Source organism: Bombina bombina, chromosome 2, assembly GCF_027579735.1.
Source record: "Bombina bombina isolate aBomBom1 chromosome 2, aBomBom1.pri, whole genome shotgun sequence".
NCBI classification, from domain to species: Eukaryota; Metazoa; Chordata; class Amphibia; order Anura; family Bombinatoridae; genus Bombina; species Bombina bombina.
This window is the reverse complement of record NC_069500.1, coordinates 1338428411-1338445157: the sequence shown is the minus strand read 5'-3', so window position 1 is coordinate 1338445157 and position 16747 is coordinate 1338428411. Positions and strand designations below refer to the sequence as shown.

The 16747-nt window shown below is 42.9% G+C and overlaps 1 protein-coding gene across 3 annotated transcripts in view; it reads left to right on the top strand.

The window, feature by feature from the left end:
* The window catches only part of LOC128650345 (histone-lysine N-methyltransferase NSD2), a 448512-nt gene that overhangs the window by 91135 nt on the left and 340630 nt on the right, over positions 1-16747 (top strand). For all 3 annotated transcript variants that reach the window (XM_053704216.1, XM_053704217.1, XM_053704218.1), the window contains one exon: positions 2751-2917. In XM_053704216.1, the coding sequence (XP_053560191.1) occupies positions 2751-2917 (167 nt within the window). The remainder of the gene's footprint in view (positions 1-2750; positions 2918-16747) is intronic.

Genomic DNA, 16747 nt, shown 5'->3' with positions numbered 1-16747 from the left:
CTCTTTCCCCCCTCGCAATGGACATAGTTCTGTTTGCTCGCTTGCATCTCAGACCACTGCAACTATGCATGCTCAGTCAGTGGAATTTGGATTATGCGGATTTATCTCCTCAGATAAATCTGGATCAAGAGACCAGAGACTCTCTTCTTTGGTGGTTGTCACAGGATCATCTGTCCCAGGGAATGTGTTTCCGCAGGCCAGATTGGGTTATAGTGACAACAGACGCCAGCCTTCTGGGCTGGGGTGCAGTCTGGAATTCCCTGAAAGCACAGGGTTTGTGGACTCGGGAGGAGGCTCTCCTACCGATAAATATTCTGGAATTAAGAGCGATATTCAATGCTCTCCAGGCATGGCCTCAGCTGGCTTCGGCCAGATTCATCAGGTTTCAGTCGGACAACATCACGACTGTGGCTTATATCAGTCATCAGAGTTCCTTAGCGATGATAGAAGTTTCCAGGATAATCCGATTGGCAGAGGATCACTCTTGCCATCTGTCAGCGATCTATGTCCCAGGAGTAGAGAACTGGGAGGCAGATTTTCTAAGTCGTCAGACTTTTCATCCGGCGGAGTGGGAACTCCATCCGTAGGTGTTTGCTCAACTGGTTCGGCTATGGGGCACACCAGAATTGGATCTGATGGCGTCTTTCAGAATGCCAAACTTCCTCATTACGGATCCAGGTCAAGGGATCCTCAGGCAGTACTGATAGATGTTCTAGCAGTACCCTGGTCGTTCAACCTGGCTTATGTGTTTCCACCATTTCCTCTCCTTCCTTGTTTGATTGCCAGAATCAAACAGTAGAGAGCTTCGGCCACGCAGGACTTGGTATGCAGACCTGATGGTCATGTCATCTCTGCCACCATGGACTGAGACGGGACCTTCTCCTTCAAGGTTCATTCAAGCATCCAAATCTAATTTCTCTGCAACTGACTGCTTGGAGATTGAACGCTTGATTCTATCAAAGCGGGGTTTCTCTGAGTCGGTGTCAGATACCTTGATTCAGGCTCGAAAGCCTGTTACCAGGAAAATCTATCATAAGATATGGCGTAAATATCTTTTTTTTGGTGCGAATCCAAAGGCTTCTCCTGGAGTAAAATCAGGATTCCTAGGATTTTGTCTTTTTCTCCAAGAGGGATTGGAGAAAGTATTGTCAGCTAGTTCCCTAAAAGGACAGATATCTGCTCTGTCCTGTTGCATAAGCGTCTGGCAGATGTTCCAGACGTTCTGGCTTTTTGTCAGGCTTTAACTAGTATTAAGCCTGTGTTTAAACCTGTTGCTCCGCCATTGAGTCTAAATTTAGTTCTTAAAGTTCTTCGGGGGGTTCCGTTTGAACCCATGCATTCCATAGATATTAAGCTTTTATCTTGGAAAGTTTTGTTCCTAGTTGCTATCTCTTCAGCTCGAAGAGTTTCTGAACTATCTGCATTACAATGTGATTCGCCTTATCTTGTTTTCCATGCTGATAAGGTGGTTTTACGTACCAAGCCTGGGTTCCTACCTAAGGTTGTTACTAACAGGAATATCAATCAGGAAATTGTTGTTCCTTCTGTGTCCTAATCATTGTTGTAAGAAGGAACGTCTGTTGCACAACTTGGACGTGGTTCGTGCTTTGAAATTTTAATTGCAGACAACCAAAGATTTTCGTCAAACATATTCTTTGTTTGTTGTCTATTCTGGAAAGCGTAGGGGTCAAAAGGCTACGGCGACTTCTCTTTCCTTTTGGCTGAAAAGAATCATCCGTTTGGCTTATGAGACTGTGGGATAGCAGCCTCCTGGAAGTATTACAGCTCATTCTTCTAGAGCGGTGGCTTCCACATGGGCTTTTAAAAATGCTTCTGTTGAACAGATTTGTAAGGCTGCGACTTGGTCTTCGCTCAATACCTTTTCAAAATTTTACAAATTTGATACTTTTGCTTCTTCGGAGGCTATTTTTGGGAGAAATGTTCTTCAAGCAGTGGTGCCTTCTGTTTAGGTTCCTGTCTTGTCCCTCCCTTCATCCGTGTCCTAAAGCTTTGGTATTGGTATCCTACAAGTAAGGATGAATCCATGGACTCGGTACATCATGGAAAAGAAAACAATATTTATGCTTACTTGATAAATTTCTTTCTTTTGCGATGTACCGAATCCACGGCCCGCCCTGTCTATTCAAGACAGATGGTATTTTTTATTAAAAACTTCAGTCACCTCTGCACCTTATAGTTTCTCCTTTTTCTTCCTTGGCCTTCGGTCGAATGACTGGGGGTGGAGTTAAGGGGGAAGCTGTATAGACAGCTCTGCTGTGGTGCTCTCTTTGCCACTTCCTGTTAGGAAGGATAATATCCCACAAGTAAGGATGAATCCGTGGACTCGGTACATCGCAAAAAGAAATTTATCAGGTAAGCATAAATTTTGTTTTGCCTTAGCTTCATGCAAATAAGTGCATATCCCTCATCACAAGAGAAACAAAACTGGTTTTATTCAGGCAAAGATCCCCCCCCCCCCCCCCCCCAGGAAGTCAAACTAAATTACATTTATAATTTCTTCTTTTAGATTGAACAGATGTTAATTATTGTATGTATTTTACACAGAATGTGGTATATGTATATTAGCAGAGTTTGGTAAATGAAACTGAGAATTGAATAAGAAAATATACTTTTTTACTACCATAATACTCATCTGAAATATTGACTCACCAAACACAAGATGTGTTAACATGTAAATGCCATACTGACTGTATCCATGTTTTTAACGTGTATTTTAATGTCTTTTTCAGGGCAAAGAAAGAGTGCACGTCAGTATCATGTGCAGTTTTTTGGGAATGCCCCTGAAAGAGCTTGGATATTTGAGAAGAGTATAGTACCGTTTAAAGGAGAACATGAATATGAGCAGCTGTGCCAAGAGAGTGCTAAACAGGCAACCACTAAAGCAGAGAAAAGCAAGGTAAATATTTTAAAAATATTATTTCTTTCCTAAGATATGGAGAGTCGACAGCGTCATCAATTACTAGTGGAAATATCACTCATGGCCAGCAGGAGGAGGCAAAGAGCACCACAGCAAAGCTTGTAAGTGTCACTCCTCTACCCATAATCCCCAGTCATTCTCTTTGCCTCTGTTAATGAAGGTAAAGTTTTGGTGTCTGAAGAAAATTGGATTTCTTTTTGCTACAAGCAAGATTTTGGATATAGCTGTAGTCAACGTCTATCTCTGCAGTAGATGGCTACTAGCTTTAAAGACGTTAGGAACTTGTAAGGTGGGCCTTGCTGCGTTTTCCTAACATATTGCTGCCCTAGTATAGAAAGCCAGAGTAGGTTTACTCTGTTCTCTTTTTTTCTACAGGTCTCTGTGAGGGAGTAATGTGTCCTCTCATACCTTGTGAGCTGTCTCCCTGCCGGACAGCTTGATTGCAGGTAAGTGCATAATTTTTTTCTTGATATGGGAAAGATTTACCTGTTTGGATGTGGCTCATTTTATTGGGTTATGTGTGTTAATATGTTGGTGCTTCTAACAGTATTACATTTTAAGTCAATTCTCCCTTAGAGAGAGAATGCTACTCCAGCGAATTTTTTATTTTTTTATTTATTTATTTTTTTTCACGCTTTTTAAGCATTTGTATTCAGCTGGTAGTGGCGGTTCTTTTAGCCGTTGTTCCCTTCGGCTGGTCATGTGACTTGCCTGTGCTTCTTTTCTCCAACATTGGTGTGTCCGGTCCACGGCGTCATCCTTACTTGTGGGATATTCTCTTCCCCAACAGGAAATGGCAAAGAGTCCCAGCAAAGCTGGCCATATAGTCCCTCCTAGGCTCCGCCCACCCCAGTCATTCTCTTTGCCGTTGCACAGGCAACATCTCCACGGAGATGGTTAAGAGTTTTTTGGTGTTTAAATGTAGTTTTTATTCTTCTATCAAGTGTTTGTTATTTTAAAATAGTGCTGGTATGTACTATTTACTCTGAAACAGAAAAAGATGAAGATTTCTGTTTGTGAGAGGAAGATGATTTTAGCAGACAGTAACTAAAATCGATTGCTGTTTCCACATAGGACTGTTGAAATGAAGTAACTTCAGTTGGGGGAAGCAGTTAGCAGACTTTTCTGCTTAAGGTATGACTAGCCATATTTCTAACAAGACCATGTAATGCTGGAAGGCTGTCATTTCCCCTCATGGGGGTAAGCCATTTTCTTAGTCAAACAAACAGAATAAAGGGCTTATTATGGGCTAAAAAACTGGTAGACATTTTTATGGGCTAAATCGATTGCTTTATTTGGGCATTTTATTCATATTTATGCTGACAATTTGCATTTATAAACTTGGGGAGTTTATTAAACGGCAGGCACTGTGTTAGACACCTTTTCCAGTCAGGGGGCCTTCCTAGTTGTAGACTGAGCCTCATTTTCGCGCCATTACTGCACAGTTGTTTTTTGAGAGCAGGGCATGCAGATGCATGTGTGAAAAGCTTCTAGAAGGCGTCAATAGCTGGGACTGTATAGGGGTTAAATTTATAAACTGCTCCAGTTCTGTTATTTTAAGGGTTAAAGCTCTGAAATTTGGTGTGCAATACTATTAATGCTTTAAGACACTGTGGTAATTTTTGAACAATTCCTTCATACTTTTTCACATATTCAGTAATAAAGTGTTTTCTGTTTAAAATTTAAAGAGACAGTAACGGTTTTGTTTTAAAACGTTTTTTGTGCTTTGTTGACAAGTTTAAGCCTGTTTAACATGTGTGTACCTTCAGATAAGCTATGTTCTATATGTATGAAAGCCAATGTGTCTCCCCATTTAAATTTGTGATAATTGTGCCATAGCGTCCAAACAAAGTAAGGACAGTACTGCCACAGATAATGAAATTGCCCAAGATAATTCCTCAGATGAGGGGAGTAAACATGATACTACATCATCTCCTACTGTGTCTACACCAGTTTTGCCCATGCAGGAGGCCCCTAGTACATCTAGTGCGCCAATGCTGATTACCATGCAACAATTAACGGCTGTAATGGATAACTCCATAGCAAATATTTTATCCAAAATGCCTACTTATCAGAGAGAGCGCGATTGCTCTGTTTTAAACACTGAAGAGCAGGAGGGCGCTGATGATAATTGTTCTGTCATACCCTCACACCAATCTGAAGGGGCCATGAGGGAGGTTTTTGTCAGATGGAGAAATCTCAGATTCAGGAAAGATTTCTCAACAAGCTGAACCTGATGTTGTGACATTTAAATTTAAATTAGAACATCTCCGCGCACTGCTTAAGGAGGTGTTATCTACTCTGGATGATTGTGACAACTTGGTCATTCCAGAGAAATTATGCAAGATGGACAAGTTCCTAGAGGTTCCGGTGCACCCCGACGTTTTTCCTATACCCAAGCGGGTGGCGGACATAGTAAATAAGGAGTGGGAAAAGACCGGCATACCTTTTTGTTCCCCCCCCTATATTTAAGAAATTATTTCCTATGGTCGACCCCAGAAAGGACTTATGGCAGACAGTCCCTAAGGTCGAGGGGGCAGTTTCTACTCTAAACAAACGCACTACTATTCCTATCGAAGATAGTTGTGCTTTCAAAGATCCTATGGATAAAAAATTGGAAGGTTTGCTTAAAAAGATTTTTGTACAGCAAGGTTACCTTCTACAACCAATTTCGTGCATTGTTCCTGTCACTACAGCAGCGTGGTTCTGGTTCGAGGAACTAGAAAAGTCGCTCAGTAGAGAGACTCCATATGAGGAGGTTATGGACAGAGTTCACGCACTTAAATTGGCTAACTCTTTTATTTTAGATGCCACTTTGCAATTAGCTAGATTAGCGGCAAAAAATTCAGGGCTTGCTATCGTGGCGCGCAGAGCGCTTTGGCTAAAGTCTTGGTCAGCGGATGTGTCATCCAAGAAAAAATTGCTTAACATCCCTTTCAAAGGTAAAACTCTATTTGGACCAGAATTGAAAGAGATTATTTCAGACATCACTGGGGGAAAGGGCCACGCCCTTCCACAAGATAGGTCTTTCAAGGCTAAAAATGTCTAATTTTCGTCCCTTTCGCAATTTCAGGAACGGACCGGCCTCTAATTCTGCATCCTCTAAGCAAGAGGGTAATGCCTCACAACCCAAACCAGCCTGGAAACCGATGCAAGGCTGGAACAAGGGTAAGCAGGCCAAGAAGCCTGCCGCTGCTAACAAAACAGCATGAAGGAGTAGCCCCCGATCCGGGACCGGATCTAGTGTGGGGCAGACTCTCTCTCTTTGCTCAGGCTTGGGCAAGAGATGTTCAGGATCCCTGGGCGCTAGAAATAGTTTCTCAGGGTTATCTCCTGGAATTCAAGGAACTACCCCCAAGGGGAAGGTTCCACATGTCTCACTTATCCTCAAACCAAATAAAGAGACAGGCATTCTTACTTTGTGTAGAAGACCTGTTAAAAATGGGAGTGATACACCCAGTTCCAATAAAGGAACAAGGAATGGGATTTTATTCCAATCTGTTCGTAGTTCCCAAAAAAGAGGGAACTTTCAGACCAATTTTGGATTTGAAGATCCTAAACAAATTTCTCAGGGTACCATCGTTCAAGATGGAAACCATTCGAACGATTCTACCCACTATCCAGGAAAGTCAATTTATGACTACCGTGGATCTAAAGGATGCGTACCTACATATTCCTATCCACAAAGAACATCATCAGTTCCTAAGGTTCGCTTTTCTGGACAAGCATTACCAGTTTGTGGCCCTCCCATTCGGGTTAGCCATTGCTCCAAGGATTTTCACAAAGGTGCTAGGGTCCCTTCTAGCGGTTCTAAGACCGAGGGGCATTGCAGTAGTACCTTACTTGGACGACATTCTAATACAAGCGTCGTCCCTGTCAAAAGCAAAGGCTCATACAGACATAGTTCTAGCCTTTCACAGATCACACGGATGGAAGGTGAACATAGAAAAAAGTTCTCTGTCTCCGTCGACAAGAGTTCCCTTCTTGGGAACAATAATAGATTCCTTAGAAATGAGGATTTTTCTGACAGAGGTCAGAAAATCAAAACTTCTAAGCTCTTGTCAAGTGCTTCATTCTGTTCCTCGTCCTTCCATAGCGCAGTGCATGGAAGTAGTAGGGTTGATGGTTGCAACAATGGACATAGTTCCTTTTGCACGAATTCATCTAAGACCATTACAACTGTGCATGCTCAAACAGTGGAATGGGGACTATACAGACTTGTCTCCAATGATTCAAGTAGATCAGAAGACCAGAGATTCACTCTGTTGGTGGCTGACCCTGGACCATCTGTCCCAGGGAATGAGCTTCCGCAGACCAGAGTGGGTCATTGTCACGACCGACGCCAGTCTAGTGGGCTGGGGCGCGGTCTGGGAATCCCTAAAAGCTCAGGGTCTATGGTCTCGGGAAGAGTCTCTTCTCCCGATAAACATTCTGGAACTCAGAGCGATATTCAATGCGCTCAGGGCTTGGCCTCAACTAGCAAAGGCCAGATTCATAAGGTTCCAATCAGACAACATGACGACCGTTGCGTATATCAATCATCAGGGGGGAACAAGGAGTTCCCTGGCGATGAAAGAAGTGACCAAGATCATTCAATGGGCGGAGGATCACTCCTGCCACCTGTCTGCGATCCACATCCCAGGTGTGGAAAACTGGGAGGCGGATTTTCTGAGTCAGACATTCAATCCGGGGGAGTGGGAACTCCATCCGGAGATCTTTGCCCAAATAACTCAATTATGGGGCATTCCAGACATGGATCTGATGGCGTCTCGTCAGAACTTCAAGGTTCCTTGCTACGGGTCCAGATCCAGGGATCCCAAGGCGACTCTAGTAGATGCACTAGTAGCACCTTGGACCTTCAACCTAGCTTATGTATTTCCACCGTTTCCTCTCATTCCCAGGCTGGTAGCCAGGATCAATCAGGAGAGGGCCTCGGTGATCTTGATAGCGCCTGCGTGGCCACGCAGGACTTGGTATGCAGACCTGGTGAATATGTCATCGGCTCCACCATGGAAGCTACCTTTGAGACAGGACCTTCTTGTTCAGGGTCCATTCGAACATCCAAATCTGGTCTCCCTCCAGCTGACGGCTTGGAGATTGAACGCTTGATTCTATCGAAGCGTGGGTTTTCAGATTCTGTGATAGATACTCTGGTTCAGGCCAGAAAACCGGTAACTAGAAAGATTTACCATAAAATATGGAAAAAATATATCTGTTGGTGTGAATCCAAAGGATTCCCATGGGATAAGATAAAAATTCCTAAGATTCTCTCCTTTCTACAAGAAGGTTTGGAGAAAGGATTATCTGCAAGTTCTCTAAAGGGACAGATCTCTGCTTTATCTGTCTTACTACACAAAAGACTGGCAGCTGTGCCAGATGTTCAAGCATTTGTTCAGGCTCTGGTTAGGATCAAGCCTGTTTACAGACCTTTGACTCCTCCCTGGAGTTTAAATCTAGTTCTTTCAGTTCTTCAAGGGGTTCCGTTTGAACCTTTACATTCCATAGATATTAAGTTACTATCTTGGAAAGTTTTGTTTTTGGTTGCTATTTCTTCTGCTAGAAGAGTTTCAGAGTTATCTGCTCTGCAGTGTTCTCCGCCCTATCTGGTGTTCCATGCAGATAAGGTGGTTTTGCGTACTAAGCCTGGTTTTCTTCCGAAGGTTGTTTCTAACAAGAATATTAACCAGGAGATAGTTGTACCTTCTTTATGTCCGAATCCAGTTTCAAAGAAGCAACGTTTGTTACACAATTTGGACATAGTCCGTGCTCTAAAATTCTATTTAGAGGCTACAAAAGATTTCAGACAAACATCTTCTTTGTTTGTTGTCTATTCTGGTAAAAGGAGAGGTCAAAAAGCGACTTCTACCTCTCTTTCTTTTTGGCTTAAAAGCATCATCCGATTGGCTTATGAGACTGCCGGACGGCAGCCTCCTGAAAGAATCACAGCTCACTCCACTAGGGCTGTGGCTTCCACATGGGCCTTCAAGAATGAGGCTTCTGTTGACCAGATATGTAAGGCAGCGACTTGGTCTTCACTGCACACTTTTGCCAAATTTTACAAATTTGATACTTTTGCTTCTTCGGAGGCTATTTTTGGGAGAAAGGTTCTGCAAGCCTTCCGTTTAGGTAACCTGAATTGCTCCCTCCCTTCATCCGTGTCCTAAAGCTTTGGTATTGGTTCCCACAAGTAAGGATGACGCCGTGGACCGGACACACCAATGTTGGAGAAAACAGAATTTATGCTTGCCTGATAAATTTCTTTCTCCAACGGTGTGTCCGGTCCACGGCCCGCCCTGGTTTTTTAATCAGGTCTGATGAATTATTTTCTCTAACTACAGTCACCACGGTACCATATGGTTTCTCCTATATATATTTCCTCCTGTCCGTCGGTCGAATGACTGGGGTGGGCGGAGCCTAGGAGGGACTATATGGCCAGCTTTGCTGGGACTCTTTGCCATTTCCTGTTGGGGAAGAGAATATCCCACAAGTAAGGATGACGCCGTGGACCGGACACACCGTTGGAGAAAGTAATTTATCAGGTAAGCATAAATTCTGTTTTTGCTATAGAGAACGGAGCGGCTGTTCATGTTTGAGCCGATTGCAGAGTCCTGCTGTTTTCCATCTAAAGGGGAGGAGAGTCCACGGCTTCATTCATTACTGTTGGGAATTAAGAACCTGGCCACCAGGAGGAGGCAAAGACACCCCAGCCAAAGGCTTTAAATACTTCCCTCACTTCCCTCATCCCCCCCCCCAGTCATTCTTTGCCTTTCGTCACAGAAGGACGGCAGAGAAGTGCTGAAGATCGGAGTAGTCTCTTATGAAGTGTAATACTCTTTCTCATTGGGACTGGAATTTTAAGTAGTCCTGTCAGCCTCAGTGAGAGCCTGGTTGAAAGTTAAGAGTCCGGAGATGCAGGGAGAGTCTTTCTGCGAAACCATCCCGACTCATATTAACAGCTCCACAAGCAATCAGCGTTGACTAGTTTCGCTGCCTTCTTTTTACGCTCAAGTCCATGTCAGGAGTGAAGCTACTAACCTGTCACACTTGAAGGGCCGTGTTCCTGTTCCACGGCGTCGATTCTGGTAAAATCATTTCATTTTTTATTACATAACACGGAAGACAGGGTCACAGTGTGACACCTTTTTATCTTTGAAGAATCAAGGGTTAATATTCCTAGAAAGGGGATTATTGAACAGGGGGGTTTATACATGATATTGTTTATTGTGCCATTGCTGCGTTATGTGCGAGATGAGGCTCTGGCACGGTGTGGAACTTGCAGGTGACTTACAGGAGTATTCCACAGCCTTTTTTTGGCACGTTTTCTTCTTAGGCAGGGGCATTCCATGTAACCGGGTGTGGTTATCTCTCTTCCTCTGTTGATCAGCGGCGCAGGAGACTAAACGGTTTCTGTAGTCCGGGTCATAGGAGGTTATAAAGGTGCCTATTAATTAAGTTAATCTAGTTCGTAATAACAGCGCAAGCTATGGAGGACTCTCTCTTTAACAAGGTCTCATTCCTGTGTTTATTGTGAGGAGGTAGATCAGCCTGCTCAACTATGTTCCACATGCCTTAATAAAAGTTACGACATCTAAGAGCAAACGGATGTCTAGTACTACAGAGCCGTCCACCTCTAAATGGGTCCCCGTTCCGTGAGGTGCGTTCCCTGAATCTATCTCCTATTGCAGCACCACAGAGTTTAAACATTACTCCTGCAGGAGAGATTTGTTGGCCGTCAGATTTTGCGGATCAACTGCAAATGGCGGTATCGAAAGTGATCCATGCCTTACCACGTTCTGCTAAGCGCAAGCGTGGGGCGTATCATGGCGGCCCGGCCCTGGGGTTGTTTTTACGCCTGTGGAAATATGAGGTGTTATACGATGACGAGGCCCACTCCGATTATTTGGAGGAGGCCCCTTCTGGGTCGGAGTCCGTGTCATCTAAACCTCCGGCTTTAGGTTTAGGATTGAAAATTTGCACTTTTTTCAGAAAGTGCCTGCTACTCTGGAGGTCCCGGGACTGAAACTTCTAGAAGAGCCCGCGATTCCTAAGCTTGATAAGGTATATGAGAACAAGATGGTGCCTCAGGCCTTCCCAGTTCCTGTTAATATGGCAAATATTAAGAATGAATGGGAGCGATTAGGTTCTTCCTTTTCCCTTTCTTCCTTTTAATAAACTGTTCCCCGTTCCGGACTATCAGCTTGAGCTGTGGGGTACTGTTACTAAGGTGGATGGTGCTAACTCCACGCTCGCGAAGCGGACAACTATTCCCCTCGAGGATAGTTCGTCCAAAGATCCCATGGATAAAGTTGGGAAGCATGTTAAGGAAAACGTTTCAACACACAGGGTTTGTTTTTCAGCCGACAGCGGCTGTAGTAACGGTAGCCGGAGCTGCGACATATAGGTGTGAATCCCTGTGTGAAATGGTTGAGGGGGAGACATCCATCGAAGAGATACAGGATAAGATTAAGGCGCTGAAGATTGCCAATTCTTTCATATGTGATGCCAACATGCAAATTATTCGCCTGAACACTAAGGTGTCGGGTTTTTCCATTTTTAGCTCGCAGGGCTCTGTGGCTAAAGTCTTCGTCTGCGGACATGACCTCTAAGTCGAGACTGTTGTCCCTGCCTTTTCAAGCCAAGATTCTGTTTGGTCCAGGATTGGATTCGATCATATCCACGGTTACGGCAGGCAAGGGAGCTTTCCTACCACAGGATAAGAAGGCTAAGCTTAATGGATCTACTTTTCATCCCTTTCGTGCGGAAAAGACCCAGCGCCAGTAACCCACCACAAAATCGGACCATGCCAAGGGAACTTGGAATCCGGCTCATTCTTGGAACAAGTCTAAGCAGAGCAAGAAGCTGGCCGAGACAAAATCGGCATGAAGGGGCGTCCCCAGACCGGTTTCTGGACCAAGTAGGGGCATATTATCTCTCTTCTCAGAAGCCTGTTTGCAGGACGTTCAGGATCCTTGGGTTCTGGACGTTGTTGCCCAGGGTTACAGGATAAGGTTCAGATCCCATCCGCCCAGGGGTAGATTCCTCATATCAAACCTGTCTTCAAGACCGGAAAAGAGAGAAGCCTTTCTAGGGACAAGAGGGATCTCTACCTAGTCCAGGTGCCGTCGCTCAGTTCTGCATAGGATCATTCGAGGGCGCTTTTTCTTTTTCTCCAATCTCACGGTTGGAAGATCAGCTCAGGAAAGAGTTCCCTGGTTCCCAGCAACAGAGATGAGTTCCTGGGCACGATAATAAACTGTCCATGAAAATATTTCTCACAGACCATCGACGCCGGAAGATTGCGTCCTCTTGTCTAGCCCTTCAGTACTCCTCATGCCCCTCGGTGGCTCAGTGTATGGAGGTGATCGGACTCATGGTCTCCAGCATAGACGTTGTTCCATCTCAGACCTCTTCAATTGTGCATGTTGAGACAGCAGATATCCATGGACTCTGATTTCCCCCTCATGGTGGATCCTTCCGGAGCAACTGTCCATGGGGACATCCTTCTTGAGACCGTCCTGGGAGATTGTGACCGCCGATGAGAGTCTGGCAGGATGGGGAGCTTTTTAGGGTGCCAGGCTGGCACAAGGAAAATGGTCCTGGGAGGAGTCTCTCCTTCCGATAAATATTCTGGAACTCAGCAGCAATCTACAATGCGCTGAAGGCATGGCCTCCTTTTGGGGGTCGTTCAGCTTCATCAGATTCCAGACTGACATTTCCTCGGTGGTTTACATCAACCATCAGAGGGGGTACGAGGGGCTCCCTAGCTATGAGGGAGGTGTCTCGGATCTTGGAGTGGGCGGAATCCCACAGCTACTCGCTATCAGCGATTCATATTCCAGGTGTGGACAACTGGGAAGCAGACTCTCGGCAGGCAATCCTTCCATCCAAGAGAATGGTCTCTACACCCCGAAGTATCTGCAGAGATTTGTCTGAGGTGGGGAACGCCGGTGATAGATCTCATGGCATCCAGACTCAATTGCAAGTTACCCTGATACTGGTCGAGGTCCAGGGATCCTCACGCAGAACTGATAGATGCCTTGGGGGTTCAGCCTAGCTTACGTTTTTCCTCTGTTACCACTTCTACCTCGTTTAGTGGCACGTGTCAAACAGGAGCGAGCTTCGGCCATTCTGATTGCTCCATCTTGGCCGCGGAGGATGTGGTTTGCGGATTTGGTGGGGATGTCATCTTCTCCGCCATGGAGGTTACCCTGTTGCTGGGATCTGCTGGAACAGGGCCCTTTTCAACATCAAAATCTCGATTCTCTGAGGCTGACTGTGTGGAGATTGAACGCCTAGTCTTGGCCAAGAGAGGCTTTTCTGAAAGTGTGATCGATGATCTAATTCAGGCAAGGAAGCCAGTCACTCGTCGCATCTACCATAAGGTGTGGAGAACTAGTCCTGGTGTGAGAAACATGGATATCCTTGGCATAAGGTGAAGGTCTCCACGATTCTGTCCTTTCTCCAAGACGGTTTGGAGAAGGGTCTTGCTGCCAGTTCCTTAAAGGGACAGATTTCAGTATTATCAGTCTTGTTGCATAGGAGACTCGCTGAGCTCCCTGAAATCCAATCTTTTGTTCAGTCTGTCTAGAATCTAGCCATGGAGCTTAAACTTGGTCTGTCTAGCCATGGAGCTTAAACTTGGTCCTTAAGGTATTACAGAGGGTTCCGTTTGAGCCTATGCATTCCATTGACATTAAGATTCTATCCTGGAAGGTTCTCTTCCTGTTGGCAATTGCATCGGCACGCAGAGTATCTGAACTGGCTGCCTTGCCATGTGAGCCTCCTTATCTGGTTTTTCATGCGGATAAGGCGGTGCTTCACACTGGTTTGGGGTTTCTTCCCAAGGTGGTGTCTAACCATAACATCAATCAGGAAATAGTGGTTCCTTCTTTGTGTCCTAACACTTCTTTTAAGGAGAGGTTGCTTCATAATTTGGATGTGGTTTGTGCCCTGAAGTTCTTTCTTCAGGCTGCGAAGGATTTCAGACAGTCTATCTCTTTTTGTGGTGTATTCAGGGAAGCGCAAGGGGCAGAAAGCCTCTTCTTCTTCTTTGTCCTTTTGGTTGAGGAGCTTGATTCGCTTGGCCTACGAAACAGGGGGACATAAGGCTCCTCAGAGGATCACGGTTCATTCAACTAGAGCTCTGGCTTTGTCTTGGACCTTCAAGAATGAGGCCTCTATGGAGCAGATTTGTAAGGCGCTACCTGGTCCTCCGTACACACTTTTACAAATTTGACGTTTTTGCTTCTGCGGAAGCTGTTTTTGGGAGAACGGTTTTGCAGGCTGTGGTGCCCTCAGATTAGGGTTCGCCTTTTCCCTCCCGGTTTCATTCAGTGTCCTCTAGAGCTTGGGTATATGTTCCCAACAGTAATGAACGAAGCGGTGGACTCTCCTCCCCTTTAAAGTAAGAAGATATACAGAGGGCGACTCCTAGTGTGGAATTAGTAAGCAGAGTGTGAACCCACCAGCTTTACCCTTCAGAGATATACTCACAAAGTATAGAGCACACTGTAGTGCTAATGAAGCAAGCTGGGTATATTAAAAGTGGCCCAGCGCACATACCACTCCGGTGAAAGATGGTCCAATGTATTCAGAAGGTTCAGATAAAAAATTCAGGAGACTCCAGATATATATAAAAAACACTTTATATAAAAATATAACAGTGTACAATAAAAATCAGTAGAATTCGCTACGCGTTTCTCAGAGCTACCACTCTGTTTCCTCAGGCAAGTTATACTGATCTAAAACTGAAGTCTCCTATTTATACATCCTCAAATAAATTAAAACATTGGTCACACCCAATTTACCAATTACTTATGCAAATGTTGCTATGGTGACCTTCACAATACAAACTGACTTTTCTTGATACCAGTATGTGAATATATAACTCATTGTATGCATAGATCTACTTTAACATATACAGCTAGTATCAAAACAAGTATATAGCAGATATTACAATATATCTCATAAACATTTCGGAAGAAAACATATATAGTATGCACAATAGTGTTTCAGCAAAAAAACAAATACAGCACTCATATAGTTGGTTCATTAAATTTTCAGCAATCTCTCTTTATGAAAGTGAATGCACTATTTATTTCTATTTTATATGGTTAATAACTTCTTTATTTCCTGAGGATTTCTTTCCTCCCCTTTGTTCATAGTAGAAAGTCTAATTTATTTATTAATTAAAAGCATTAGCTAGTTTGTTTATATCATATATAAAGCTGTCAGCTTGTGGGTGTGTGTCATTAGCCTATCTCACACTTCCATATGTGTGGGTAATGGCTAGTGGGCGTGTATCATTTATCGCCGGTCTTTAAATACAATTCCTCAACTTTCTTCCTAATATATTCTTACCCCTTTTGACATGATCTCCTACAATAAACTGTTTAAATGTTATCTGAATTGTTGTATTGTGCATATCATAAGCTGATTTTATGAAGGGCTATGTCTATTTGTTTAAAGCTCCCTCTCTGATTTCACAATGTCCAATGTGTAGGTGATAATCCGTGGGCGTGTAGCATAAACCAATCACGCGTCACTATGTGTGTGAATCCCAGCTTATAGGCGTGTGTTTTCTATCGTTAAAAAAAAAAAAAAAAAATAAATCAACTATTGTCTATTTATTTTTTTGGGATATGAACTGCTTTGCTATTATGATATATTTATATATAACCCTATGGCTATGTTCGAGATAGCATCAGCCAATTTGTGTAGCCCTTTGGTATTACTGCTCTGTGAAAGCATATCCTATCCTCACAGTATTCGTCAATTTTTACTGAATCATAACATTCAAAATAATGCCAGTCTCGTAATCATTGCGCTTCAATCGAATAGATGCATATACTCATATATTTTTATATATTGGTAACCTGTATAATGTATATAAATAAAACTATATATATATATAAAAAAATATGAATTATAGTCTTCCATTTTTTGTGTGTGCTTTCTGTGCCCTAGTGAATAAATTAATAAATTGTTCTATATGAAAAGACATGTGAAAAAACATATAGAGGAAAATTATGGTTACTATATGCTATAAATAGTGATAATTAGTGAATTCTATGTGTGACTAGTGTTAAGTACTCTAACTATATCTTATTTTATGTAAATAAATATATATAAATAGATGTGCTATTATAAAAACCTATGTGACTAGAGTAATAATATATAAATAATATAACTATAATAATATTATGTGTATGACCATGAATATATCAATTCCTATGTGACTCATATGATTAAATGTGTATAGTGTGACAATGTTAAGTGTTTATAATTAATATAATAAATACTCTGTGTATGAATATAGACAAATTGTATGTTTATAGTATTCTAAATATACATATCTCCATTAATGTGATTAAATGTGTTTTATAGTTATATGATGCTTGAATGATTGTAAGATGGATAGTAAATACTGAATATATTTTCAAGATGAAACATTACTGGTATATTAAGATATTTACTGGGTGGTGACCTCAGGTGATCTATACTTACATTCCTTCTAAATAATATATATCAATATCAATGAGGATATGATCCATTATATACACATTAATATTAAGTGCACTACTAATGTGAGAGAACAGATATGAAGCTTGTATAACAGAACCCTTAAATTAAAAGATAGAATGAACTGAATGTTTGTACTGGATTGATCTAAAAGGCTTCTGTATCAATTACTTCATTGAGGCCTTCTGGATGTAAAGATGAAAATCTATAGATCCAGAAGGTCTCCCTTTGACGAAGTTTAATCATTCTATTTTGGGAATTACTAGCAGTCACTACCTCGAGTGGGGT